The 14,455-nt window shown below is 42.0% G+C and overlaps 1 protein-coding gene across 7 annotated transcripts in view; it reads right to left on the reverse strand.

Annotated features, from left to right (window-relative positions):
- Positions 1–14,455, reverse strand: part of fbxl2 (F-box and leucine-rich repeat protein 2) — a 321,753-nt gene that overhangs the window by 25,043 nt on the left and 282,255 nt on the right. For 6 of the 7 annotated variants that reach the window (XR_015079120.1, XM_085993892.1, XM_085993891.1 and 3 more), the window contains one exon: positions 9,026–9,238. Coding sequence is in view for 5 of the 7 variants with exons in the window: in XM_085993892.1 (XP_085850018.1) it covers positions 9,026–9,238 (213 nt within the window). In the remaining 2 variants the exon portion in view is untranslated. Of the gene's footprint in view, positions 1–9,025; positions 9,239–14,455 lie in introns of those variants that run through there. The other variant, XR_015079121.1, reaches the window with a different exon arrangement.

Consider the following 14,455-nt stretch of genomic DNA (forward strand, 5'->3'; position numbering starts at 1 on the left):
GGAATTGGCTTAAGGACAGAAAACAGCAAGTTGTGGTAAATGGCTGTTTTTCAGACTGGAGGATGGTAGACATTGGTGTTCCTCAAGGGTCAGTGCTGGGGCCACTGCTTTTTTTTAATATATAAATGACCTGGATATTGGAATACAGAGTAGAATTTCTAAATTTGCCAATGACACCAATCGACTGCAACAGGACATAGAAAGGCTAGTAGAATGGGCAGAGAAGTGGCAGATTGAATTTAATGGAGAACTGTGAGGTGATGTATTCTGGCAGAAGGAACAGGGAGAGGCAATATACACTTAATGGCACAGTTTTAAAGAGTGTGCAGGGACAGAGGGACCTGGGAGTTAATGTGCATAGGTCCCTGAAGATGACGGGACATATTGAGAGAGTGGTTAACAAAGCATATGGGATCTTGGGCTTCATAAATAGAAGTATTGAGTACAAAAGTAGAGAAGTTATGCTGAACCTTTATAAAGCGCTGGTTCGGCCACAACTGGAGTATTGCATCCAGTTCTGGTCACCACACTTTAGGAAGGATGTGAAGGGTCTTGAGAGGGTGCAGAGGAGATTTACCAGAATGGTTCTGGGGATGGGGGATCTTGGCTACAAGGACAGGTTGGAGAAGCTGGATTTGTTTTCATTAGAGCAAAGGAGGTTGAGGGGTGATTTGATAGAGGTGTACAAGATTATGACGGGTTTGGATAGGCTAGACGGGGAAAGACTGTTCCCACTAGTTGATGGTACAAGGACTAGGGGGACACAGATTTAAGGTTCTGGGCAAGAGATACAGGGGATGTGAGGAAAAACTTTTTTACGCAGCGAGTGGTGAGGACCTGGAACTCGCTGCCGACGGAAGTGGGGAAACGGAGACACTCAAGGGGAGACTGGATAGGCAATTGAGGGAAATAAACTTGCAGGGCTACGAGGATAGAGCGGGGGAATGGGACTGACTGGATTGCTCTACAGAGAGCCGGCACGGACTCGATGGGCCGAATGGCCTCCTTCTGTGCTGTTATGACTCTATATTGTTCTAGAAAACTGTCTTGAATGCATTCCATGAACTCATCCTCCAGACTACCTTTGCCAATTTGATTAGCCCTGTCTATATTAAGATTAAAGTCCCCCACAATTATTGCATCATCCTTGTTACATGCTCCTCTAATTTCCTGATTTATACTCTGTCCAACACTATGAGAACAGTTAGGGAGCCTATGAACTACGCCCACCAGTGTTTTCTGCCCTTTGTTATTTTATAGCTCCACCCACACTGATTCTACATCCTTTTTTTCTGGGTAAAGATCCTTTCTCCCTATTGCCTTTATCTCATACTTCATTATCAGGGCAACCCCACCTCTTTTTCCATTTTAGTAAGATGGGGGGAGGGATCTACAAGAAATGTAACCAGCCTAAATATAAACAAAACAGGAAAAGAGAGCATAGGAAAGAATAAATTAAGAGAGGACATTAATGGCAAGGGAATAAATAGAGTTACAGAACAGGAGTCTAAAAAGATGGTTAAACCTAAAGTGAGAGGAAATCCAATTAAAAATGAGTTAAACTGTACAGCAATGCACACAGGGTCCATAATAAAACAGGGGAGCTGGAGGCAATTGTGCGTTATGAGGAACCAGACATAGTAGGGATTACTGAGACATGGCTACAGAAAAATCAGGACTGGGAATTAAACATTGCAGGGTATAACATATTTAGAAAAGATAGAGAGAGAAAAAGGGGAGGTGGAGTAGCTGTACTTAGGATAACAACGGCAGTAGAAAAAAAGTGACGTAGCTATCAGCAAGCCAAAAATAGAATCCATGTGGATAGAGATAAAAATAAAATAAAGGATCACTCATTAATAGGCGTAGTCTACAGAGCACCTAATAATGGAAGGGAGGTAGAGGAAGAAATACGCAGACAAATTAGGGAAATGAGTAAAAAAATAGAATGATAATCATGGGGGATTTCAACTACCTGATATTAATTGGATAGAAGAGGTAGGTAAAGGGGATAAGGGAATGGAGTTCGTACAAGGTGTACAAGACTCCTTTCTAACCCAATATGTAAAAAGCCCAACAAGGGAGGATTCGCTATTGGATCTAGTAATGGGGAATGAACCAGAGCAGATAAGAGAAGTAAAAGTAGGGGAACATCTAGGCAATAGTGACCATAATATAATACACTTTAAGATGATAATTGAGAAGGACATAAGTATGACGAAAACCAGGTTAATAGATTGGAGAAAAGCTAATTTGGAGGGGATGAGAATAGAACTTGGGAAAATAAAATGGGCAACAATATTGGCAAACAACAATGTAGAACAGCAATGGGAAACATTTAAAACTGTTCAACAGAGTGCAGGAACAATATATTCCGCTAAAAGGAAAGAACAAACTAAACACTCCATGAATGAATAAAGCCATAAGGGAACAATTGAGGGTAAGGAAAGAGGCATACATTAAGTACATGGACAGCAGGGGAGTACACGGGAGAATACGAAGAGATTAGGAGAGAAGTCAAAAAAAATTAGGAAGGCAAAGAGGAACTATGAAATTAAATTATCAAGGAAGCTAAAACAAAAAGTAGTAAAATATTTTACAGGCACATCAATAAAAAAAGGAAGGTTGGGATGGGAATAGGGCAATTAAGGGACAGACAGGACAATACCACAGGTAGCGATACAGAGATGGCAGAAATATTAAATAATTATTTTGCTTCAGTATTTACCAGGGAGCTAGAACAGGTAGACATGACATTGGATGATGAGATTAGTAATGAGCTAAGTGCATTTAAAATAAAAAGAGGGGCTTTATTAAATAAACCAATGAAACTCAGGGGATAAAACCCCTGGTCTGGATGGATTGCATTCACGTATTTTAAAAGAATCTAGGGAAGAGCTACAAATATTTAATAATTTGTTAGAAAAAGGTGTGCCAGAAGACTGGCAGATAGCTAACGTAATACCTATATTTAAGAAGGGGGATTGAACATGTCCAGGAAATAATAGACCAGTCAGGTTAACATCGGTGGCAGGAAAAATAGTGGAATCCCTACTAAAGGAGAAAATAGAAGAACATCTAGAAACCAAAAATAATATAAGGAACAATCAGCATGGATTTCAAAAGGGAAAGTCTTGCTTGGCCAACCTCATTGAATTTTTTTGAAGAGGTTAGACAAGGGTAATGCAGTAGATGTAACTTATCTAGATTTTCAAAAGGCCTTCGATAAGGTACCTCATAACAGACTAATGAATTAGGTCAGAGAATGGGGAGTCAGGGGACAAGTAGCAGAATGGATAGCTAGCTGGCTTCAAGACAGAAAGCAGAGAGTACGGATAAAGGGTAGCTATTCACTGTGGCGGAAGGTGGGTAGTGGTGTTCCACAAGGATCAGTGCGGAGATCACTGTTGTTCACAATTTAAATTAACGATTTAGACTTTGGAATCAAAAACACAATTTCTAAATTTGCGGATGACACCAAATTAGGCGGGGGGGGGGTGGTGATAGTCAATACTGAGGAGGACTGCAACAAATTACAGGAGGACATTAATAAACTTGCAGAATGGGCAAATAATTGGCAAATGAAGTTCAACACAGATAAATGTGAGGTATTACATTTTGGTAGGAAGAATAGAGAGGCCACTTATTACTTGGAGGGTGCGAGTCTGGGTGGGGTAGAGGAACAAAGGGATCTGGGAGTACAAATACACAAATCACTAAAAGTTGCGACACAGGTTAGCAAGGCCATAAAAAAAGCAAACCAAGTACTCGGGTTTATTTCTAGAGGGATAGAATTGAAAAGTAGTGAGGTTATGCTAAACCTGTATCGAACCTTGGTTAGACCACACTTACAGTACTGCGTACAGTTCTGGTCGCCATATTATAAAAAGGATATAGAGGCACTGGAGAGGGTGTAGAGAAGATTTACAAGGATGATACCAGAAATGCGAGGGTGTACGTATCAGGAAAGGGTGAACAGGCTGGGTCTCTTCTCTTGGAAAAAGAAGGCTGAGGGGTGACCTAATAGAGGTGTTTAAAGTTATGAAAGGTTTGGATAGAGTGGATACAGAGAGAATGTTTCCACTTGTGGGGAAGAGCATAACTAGAGGCCATCAATATAAGATAGTCACCAAGAAATCCAATAGGGAATTCAGAAGAAACTTCTTTACCCAAAGAGTGGTGAGAATGTGGAACTCGCTACCACAGGGAGTGGTTGAAGCGAATAGTATAGGTGCATTTAAGGGGAGGCTGGACAAGCATATGAGGGAGAAGGGAATAGCGGGTTATGCTGATAGATTTAGATGAGGAAAGACAGGATCGAGTGGAGCATAAACACCGGCATGGACTGGTTGGGCCGAATAACCTGTTTCTGTTCCGTATATCCTATGTAATCCTACCGTTTCTAAAAATCAAGTACCCTTTTTTTTAATCATTCATGGATGTGGACTTCGCTGGCAAGACCAGCATTTATTGCGCATCTATAATTGCCCTCAAGAAGGTGGTGGTGAGCCGCCTTCTTGAATCGCTAAAGTCTGTGTGGTGAAGGTACTCCCACAATGCTGTTAGGATTTTGACCCAGAGATGATGAAGGAACGGCGATATATTCCCTGAAATATTTAGTTCCTAACCTTAGTCACCCTGCAACCACGTCACAGTACTGGCTACTAGATCAAACCTATTTATCTCTATTTGTGCCATTAGTTCATCTATCTTGTTACAAATGTTTCGTGCATTCAGATACAGCGCCTTTAATTTTAACTTTTTACTGTTTTTCCCTGACGTGGCCTTAGTTGCTAAGACCCTATTACCATTATTAAACTCTCTGTCCCTTCCTGACACAGGATTTTACCAAAATCGCTATCCTGCTCCATAGACTTTTATCTTCAGGTTTTTAAATTTACCCTTATCTGAATCTTCCCTCCTCCTGATTAGCTTAAAGCCCTATCTACCGCCCTAGTTATTTGAATCGCCAGGGCACCCATCCCAGCCCGGTTCAACTGGAGTCTGTCCCAATGAAACAGCTCCATCTTTCCCCGGTACTGGTGCCATTGCCCCATGAATTGAAACCTGTGCCTCCCATATCACTCTTTGAGCCACGCATTTAAACCTCTAATCTGTTTGTCCCTATGCCAATGTACGCATGGCTCAGCTAGTAATCCAGAGATTATTACCTTTGAGGTTCTGCTTTTTAATTTGTACCCTAGCTCCTCAAAGTCTCTCAGCAGAACCTCATTCCTAGTTTTACCTATGTGGTTGGTTCCTACTTAGACCACAGCAACTTGATCCTCTGCTCCTTCTGCAGCCACAAGATGTCCTTAACCCTGGCGCTGGGCAGGCAACACAGCCTTCAGGACTCCCAGTCGCAGCTGCAGAGAACAGTATCTATCCCCCTGACTATACTATCCCCTACCACTACCACATTTTTTATTGCTCCCCCTACTTGAATGGCCTCCTGTACCACGGTGCCAATTCACACTGTAGGGATCCAAAGCATCACCCTCCAGAAGACATTATAAGATGCCAGAATCTGGCTGTGCATACAAGGTTTTTAAATTACACAAGAGTTAGCAATGTATTGATTGTAACATGCCAATGTAAAGAAAACAGAACAATTTTCACAGCAACAAGGAAAATTTTTGAATCTCGTGGTATTTATTGAGTCTTTGAACCTATGTTTTGAACTATAATAAAATAATGCAGAAGGTCTCTGCACTCAAAAAGGAAATTGGGCTTTTATGAGCTGTAGAAGGATTTATGAAGGAATTACAAATGGTTGACAAAAAAAGTGCTGCCCATGTGGAAAAAAGTACATCAGTGCACAACACTGATGGAAAATATTAAAGTGAAGATAAAGATTAATATGAAAGAACAAGCTAGGAAACAGTCAAGTAATATGCTGGTCATCTTTTCTTCTACTGTTGCCCTTACATATTTCCAGCATACTCTATCTTGTAGCTTTTCTTAATCACATTATCAAATTTATATTTACTTTTCTTTCCATCTCATGAATCCTTGCTTGCTTTTGTACGTGCACTTTTTCTGCATCCTCTCAATCTCATGTGGCTTCTATAAAGCTCGTCATTTCTCAAGTGTGTGTCTGCTTACCTGAACAAATACTTTTTCTGTTGCATTGGTTTTCTCTCTACTTCACATGGTTTCCTCCAATTTTTTCTCCTTACCCTGCCTCCCTGAATACAGTGACTAACGTTGCGATTCCAACGGCCCACTGCTCTGATATTTCATCCAACTGGTCGCTTTTTATGTGAGCCAGGGTAGTGGGAATCCCGGGCTATTTGGCTACAGGAGTTCATCACATTCACACACAGCATTATCTTTGCACATTGGGGGCGATTTTCAAATGCTGACCACCTGTTTCTTGCCTGAAATACAAGCAGCAAGCAATTGAAAAATTAGGGGGAAGGGGGACCTGACACCTAAAGCCTGCCTGATGCAATTTTCAGGCAGGCCTGAAAATTAGCGACCATCCCGTCGCATAAAGCCGACAGGAGGCTGCTTAAATATGCAAATTGGGGTCTTACGCTTGTTGTAAGACCCTGACTTTAATTTTCAAGTATGAATGAGTGGAGCCTGCACAGTGCACGCTTCGCGCATTTGTACTCGGCATGGAGTGGCCTAACCAGTGGCTCCTTAGAAATTGATCCATAAAGCTTTTATTTTCAGGGTTTTTTTTTGGCGCATGAGTGATCCATGTTTAGCAACATGATCCTTCTGAATAATGAATAAAATTCATTACTCTACTGCCACCTCTTTTGGTTAGTCTCAGTATTGTACTTTTCTAGCAATGTAATCACTCGGAACGGTTCTTATTTGGGTATCGAAGCAAATATTTGTGCACTGTAGTAAAGATGTAAATTATTTTTATACAAGCGTTTACAATTTTGCTATAAATAGTTAACAGTGGAAATCTTCCCCCACAAACGTCTTAACTAAAAAGCAGGAGAATTGAAGTACTAACTAATAATTACCAGACCATGGCCTGATCACAAAATGCATAAAAACAGAAGGACAAAGCAAACTTACAGCATCTCAGAGGTTTTGGATTATGCTGCAGAAAAGTGGGTCACTGGATCACAGAAAGCAGACTTAAGAGAACACATACAGCATATGGGGTAAATTATTAGGATCAAAAGGAGCAATATACTCCTTTTCAGTTACAAAAAAAACTTGGAAACTTTCATGGAGTATTCTGTACTCTACATTTTTACCGATCTGTTTAAGGCACATTTTTCAAGAAAGTTGTGAATGTATTTAAAAACATTTTAACATGGGAATGCTCAACATTACAATTCCTTCAGAATCAGCTGCATCAGAATCACAGACATATGCCACAGCTCTTTAAAGCACATCCATTTCCATAGTGTTGACATAGTCTCTGCTTCAATCACTAACTCCAGTAGTACATTCCACAGCCTCACAACCCTCTGTGCAAAACAGTTTCTCCTGTTCTCTATCCTAAACAGCTTACATCTATGTTCCCAATCACAGGAAAGAGTCTGGGGTCAAGATTCTGCTAGTTAGATCAGCGCAATCCGGGTAGAATCAGCCGAACCAGCGCGAACGATCGGAGAATTTTAAACAAGTTTCACCCAAAATCACATATGTCCATGTTTTCCGCGATCTTTTCCGCTGGTTCAAGATTCAATTTGCTCGAATCAGGTGCCGCCCACACCCCCAGGTTGAAATCACGAGATGGCGCTTGTTCAGGAAGGCTCTTCAAATTGCGCTCATTTTCTTAGGCGCACAGGCATGTATTTAAATATATTTTGATACAAAAAAAGTTTTATTTACTAAGAAACGGACTTGTGTACACCAATGAAACTATTAAATGGTTCAGTGTATTTTTTAAAAATTCGTTTTCAGTGATTTTAATTCTGGTTACTCAGGTCAAGGATTCTTATTAAAAATCTTATTTTTGGTGATAATCCCATTTTCAGCTGCATTACTACACCAGGTTACCACTCTTAACTACATCAAGGAATACTTTTTAATGGAAAGGAAAAAAATAACAATTACATTCTATTATGCTGCCCGACTGCACCGGTTCATGGAAGATTTTACGTTTCTGATTATGCAAATGAATTTTAGCAGAATAACCAGCGCAATTTCAAGTTCATTTTGGACGTAATTTCCCGATACACCATATCTGTCACCTCCTCAAAGAACTCCAGCAGGTTTGTCAAGCATGATATTCCTGAAATATGTGTTGGCCGCCTGGCCAGGTGACGGGCAGGACTCTAGGAAGTTCTATTCAAATGAGGCCCACGTCCAGGTTCGCTGCCTGCTATCGGGCTTGTGCACACCTTTCCCGTCCCCCCATAAAAATTAAGGCCAACGAGTTAAAACATAATCACTGAAAATGTGTTTTGAAGTGCTGAAAAAAATGTAAATATCTCTTTCTACTTAGGCCTACATTTTCGAGCCTCCATATCTGTGTTTCAGCAAAAGGCCCTGAAATTTAGTATAGAAATAGGTATTCTACATTTCTGGAAACAAGTTGCAGAAAAGCCTCTCATCTTTCTTATGTCACTCTCCCTACACTGCAATTATTAAAAATTAAGAATTCAGCATTTACAAAAATATGTACAGGCAAGTTTCCTTTTTACACTTTATCTAACTCTTAACCAGGATTCCCTTTCACTTTCTCCCCTCTTTTTGTAATGGCGCTCCAGTGCCTCGTCCATGGGTGACTTCAGAGAAGTACTATTCATGGAGTATTTAACCACAGACAAGATCACTGTTGATTCTAAATTCTCTCCACCCAATGTCTACACAAGCATACCACTGGCAAGGGTCACTGGATAGTAATGAGAAGCAGCTAATTTGTTTTCCCCATTCCAGTTCAGCTAATGCAATAGCACGCTATCCGTTGCCCTGCTCAGGTCAGCTAATATGGGCCAGATAGACAGCAAACCTAGGACGTGCCTGGTACCATACCAAGTGTTGCATTTACCCCTCAGTTCAACCAATAAGCTTCAATTAAAGCTGAGCCAAAGTCGTTCTTTACCCTTATTCTTTTGATTCCTGCCCGAGTGACTTGCTGACAGTCGTACAATTCTATTCTCTCCAGGTTGTGACAGCTCTTCAGATGTTCAAGTGTCACATCAGTGATGAGAGGACAGTTGTCTAGTTCTACAACCTGAAGTCTTTCATGGCCACATGGACTGTTGCTTAGGTGACGGATACCATCGTCTGTGATCAGTTCACAGTGCGATAAACTCTGCAAGACAAAAACAACTGAAAATATGTGTTTCATGTTACAAAAACAGAATCTATGGAACATCAGCAACCATTTTCTTGGTTTGCATATTCTAGACTGCAAAGGATGATTACTGCTGAAGGTGTCACTTCACAGCCTGCTTCAGAAATCCTTATCTTTAGACCCTAGGTGGAATGTTTCACCCAAATCCAAAGGTAGGGGGTAACAAATTAACATTTGTAGGGGAACCATTGTTGGGTTTTCAAAGAATCATAGAAATTTACAGCACAGAAGGAGGCCATTCGACCCATTCATGTCTGTGCCTGCTGAAAACATGTTGGCTTACATAATAGTGACTGCACTTCAAAAAGTAATTTGTTTATTGCAAAGCACTTTCATATGTCCTAATGCTATATAAATGCAAGCTTTTTCTTGAACTCAACCGCAGTATAGATAACGATAGAAATGTACAATACCTATTACTAGAGTAAATTTCTGCACCCTTTGCTCATACGCAGACACAGGGGCTAGAAAATTCTCAATCCTGTATTACATTTGGTGAGACACTGATGGATAACAGCAATAGCGCCAAGGTGAATAGAAGACTGCAGAGTATCTAATGATGACGTGGTGAATATTAAAGTCAGCACGAGGCTTACAATAGATGGCCCAACAATAAGCTTAGAAGCCAAAAATTATCAAGAAAATGAAACCAATGGTCAGCATCAAACTAAACTGAAGTTGTGAAGGAACCGTGCAAACTGCAACATTTGATCGCATTCTGATTGAAAATGCTGACTGATTCACAGACTTCTCTAATAAAAACAAAAATCAGGATGGTAATTGTGATCAAGAGGGGTATAGTTTAACAAGCCAACTGACAGTTTAGTCTGACATGACAACTTAAGATAAAATGCAATGTTTAGTTAACAAGAGGGAACGGTAGCACCGTGGTAATGTCACTGGGCTAGTAATCCAGAGGCCTGGACTAATGATCCAGACAGGAGTTCAAATCCCACCGCAGCTGGGGCATTTAAATTAAATAAATCTGGAATAAAAAGCTAGCATCAGTAATGATGACCATGAAACTACTGGATTGTTGTAAAAACCCATCTGGTTCACTAATGTCCTTTAGGGAAGGAAATCTGCCGTCCTTACCCGGTCTGGCCTATATGTGACTCCAGACCCACAGCAATGTGGTTGACTCTTCACTACCCTCTGAAATGGCCTAGCGAGCCACTCCGTTGTACCAAACCGCTACAAAAAACTAAGAATGAAACCAGACGGACCACGCGGCAGCGACCTCAGCACCGGCTATGGACACAACAACGGCACACCCAGCCCAGTCGACCCGGCAAAGTCTTCCTCACCAACATCTGGGGACTTGTGCCAAAATTGGGAAAGCAACAGCCTGACATAGTCATAACTCACAGAATCATACCTTTCAGCCAATGTCCCGAACTCCTCCATCACCATCCAGGGGTGGTGGCACAATGGTATATAGTTGGGAAGGAGTGGCCCTGGGAGTCCTCAACATTGACTCCAGACCTGCACCCCATAAAGTCTCATGCATGGGCAAGGAAACCTCCTGCTGATTACCACCTACTGCCCTCCCTCAGCTGATGAATCAATACTCCTCCATGTTGAACACCATTTGGAAGAAGCACTGAGAGTAGCAAGGGCACAGAATGTACTCTGGGTGGGGACTTCAATGTCCATCACCAAGTGTGGCTTGGTAGCACCACTACTGACCGAGCTGGCCGAGTCCTGAAGGACATAACTGCCAATCTGAGCCTACGACAGGTGGTGAGAGAACCAGCACGAGGGAAAAACCTACTTGACCTCATCCTCACCAATCTACTTGTCGCCGATGCATCTGTCCATGACAGTATTGGTAGCAGTGACCACCGCACAGTCAGTCATTGTGGAGACGAAGTCCCGTCTTCACACTGAGGACACACTCCATCGTGTTGTGTGGCACTACCACCGTGCTAAATAGATTCAGAACAGATCTACCAGCTCAAAACTGGGCATCCATGAGGCGCTGTGGGTCATCAGCAGCATCAGAATTGTATTCCACCACAATCTGTAACCTCATGGCCCGGCATATCCCTCACTCTACCATTACCATCTACCATTAGCATAAGATCCAAGGAGAGGACATATAAATTGGCCAGAAAAAGCAGTAATCCAAAGGATTGGGAGCAGTTTAGGATTCAACAAAGGAGGACAAAGGGATTAATTAAGAAAGGGAAAATAGAATATGAGAGTAAGCTTGCAGGGAACATAAAAACTGACTGTAAAAGCTTTTATAGATATGTGAAGAGAAAAAGATTGGTGAAGTCAAACGTAGGTCCCTTGCAGTCAGAATCAGGGGAATTTATAATGGGGAACAAAGAAATGGCAGACCAATTAAATACATATTTTGGTTCTGTCTTCACAAAGGAGGACACAAATAACCTCCCAGAAATGTCGGGGAACATAGAGTCTGATGAAAGGGAGGAACTGAAAGAAATCAGTATTTGTAGGGAAATTAATGGGATTGAAGGCCAATAAATCCCCAGGGCCTGATAATCTACATCCTAGGGTACTTAAGGAAGTGGCCCTAGAAATAGTAGATGCATTGCTGATCATCTTCCAACATTCGATGGAATCTGGAACAGTAGCCATGGATTGGAGGGTAGCTAATGTTACCCCACTATTCAAAAAAGGTGGTAGAGAGAAAACGGGAAATTACAGACATCGGTAGTGGGGAAAATGCTAGAGTCCATTATAAAAGATGTAACAGCAGAGCACTTGGAAAACAGTGACAGGATCGGACAAAGTCAACATGGATTTACAAAAGGTAAATCCTGCTAGACTAATCTACTGGAATTTTTTGAGGATGTAATTAGTAAAATAGATAAGGGAGAACCAGTGGATGTGGTGTATTTGGACTTTCAGAAGGCTTTCGATAAGGTCCCACATAAGAGATTAGTGTGTAAAGTTAAGACATATGGGATTGGGGGCAAGGTATTGACTTGGATAGAGAACTGGTTGGCAGATAGAAAGCAAAGAGTTGGAATAAACGGGTCTTTTTCCGAGTGGCAGGCAGTGACTAGTGGGGTACCGCAGGGATCGGTCCTTGGACCCCAGCTATTCACAATATATATTAATGATCTAGACAAGGGAACTAGATGTAATACCTCCAAATTTGAGAACGACACAAAGCTGGGTGGGCGTGTGTGCTGTGAGGAGGATGCCGAGAAACTCCAGGATGATTTGGACAGGTTGGGTGATTGGGCAGAAGCATGGCAGATGCAATATAACGTGGATAAATGTGAGGTTATCCACTTTGGTGTCAAAAACAGGAAGGCAGATTATTATCTGAATGGCAATAGATTGTGAGAAGGGGAAGTGCAACGAGACCTGGGTGTCCTTGTGCACCAGTCGCTGAAGGTAAGCATGCAGGTGCAGCAGGCGGTTAAGAAGGCAAATGGTATGTTGGCCTTCATAGCAAGAGGGTTTGAGTACAGGAACAAGGATGTCTTGCTGCAGTTGTACAGGGCCTTGGTGAGACCACATCTTGAGTATTGTGTGCAGTTTTGGTCACCTTATCTGAGGAAGGATATTCTTGCCATGGAAGGAGTTCAGCGAAGATTCACCAGGCTGATACCTGGGATGGCAGGAATGACGTATGAGGAGAGATTGGGTCGATTGGGCTTGTACTCGCTGGAGTTTAGAAGAATGAGAGGGGATCTCATTGAAACTTATAAAATTCTGGCAGGACTGGACAGACTAGATGTAGAGAGGATGTTCCCGATGGTTGGGGAATCCAGAACCAGGGGTCACAGTCTAAGGATAAGGGGTAGGCCTTTTAGGACAGAAATGAGGAGGAATTTCTTCACCCAGAGAGTGGTGAACCTGTGGAATTCTTTACCACAGAAGGCAGTAGAGGCCAATTCATTAAATATATTCAAGAAGGAGTTGGATATATTTCTTAAGGCTAAAGGGATCAAGGGGTATGGGGAGAAAGCAGGGACCGGGTACTGAACTTGGATGATCAGCCATGATCGCATTGAATGGCGGTGCAGGCTCGAAGGGCTGAATGGCCTACTCCTGCTCCTATCTTCTATGTTTCTATGTAACAGGAATACTTTGTGAAAGTCCAAATGCGAGAATAAATCTGACATCTGTGGATTCAGTATCCAGCTATGGATGATGTATACCACAGGATTCCATTGCTGCCTGTGTGTTTACGCTTTGTTGAGCTGGCCCATTCGGACCACCAGCTACTGAAGGGGTTTTAAACAAGGATGTGGAGGGCATCCAATTAAAACTCAGAGGCCTTCTGCAAGAAATTGACAAATAGCCCCCATAGCAGGGCACGTTCAGTAATGACTGGCTTACGGCTATTATTCCTAGTGAGCTACTGCAAGTCTTTCAAAGGTGAAGGAAAGTATGTGGAAATACTTTTGGTTTAAAGAGCTGCTCTATTGATAGAAGAAAATAAGAAAATGTTAAAAATGTATTTGCAAAAACACAATTTTTTTTATTGCTGCCATGGAGACCATAGGATCCCTCCCTGTTCGGCCAGTCCAGCAGTATTAATTACAGTGAATGTCCTGAAGTGACGCCACTGCAAACTCTGGGGGTGGGGGAAGGTAGTGGGGTGGAAGAAGAGTTGTGACTTCAAACCAGCCTGAGCGCTGACCCCAGGAATCCAAACTATAGGTGGAGGTGCAGATTTCCCAGCATCTTTGGAGTAGCTTTCATAGGCGTGGCCCCTATTTGCAATGGAACTGCTCAAGGACTCATAGGGACGTTTCCCCTAGATCGCCCTTCCCCATTAATGATTTGTACAGATTGGTGCATTCACAGACTAGTCTTGTCAAAATAAATTTGTAAGAGGATCCAGACCTACAAATACTTTAAGACTCAGAAAGGTCTATATTGCCTAGCAATGAAAGGTGGGCAAAACTGACTGAGGACAAGGACGCTGCATATTACAAAGGACACAAACACTTGAAAGGATGCTAGTTGCCCGATTCTGGATGCGGAAGGCTGTGAGGTGGAGGATTCTGGCTCTGGTGGTTTTTCTGTAAAGCAGATACTTCCAAGTTTAGAGCTGCATTCGAGGCCAAATTAAAATGTTCCCAACAGCGAGGTCCTCTGAAAATGCAGCATAGCAGAGTCAAAAACACAACAAATCTCCAGAAAAGACAAGGATTTGTGTGCAAAAAATCTGCTGTGGATTAT

Source organism: Somniosus microcephalus, chromosome 7 (assembly GCF_052327205.1).
Source record: "Somniosus microcephalus isolate GS21.2 chromosome 7, FLI_Smic_1.0, whole genome shotgun sequence".
NCBI classification, from domain to species: domain Eukaryota; kingdom Metazoa; phylum Chordata; class Chondrichthyes; order Squaliformes; family Somniosidae; genus Somniosus; species Somniosus microcephalus.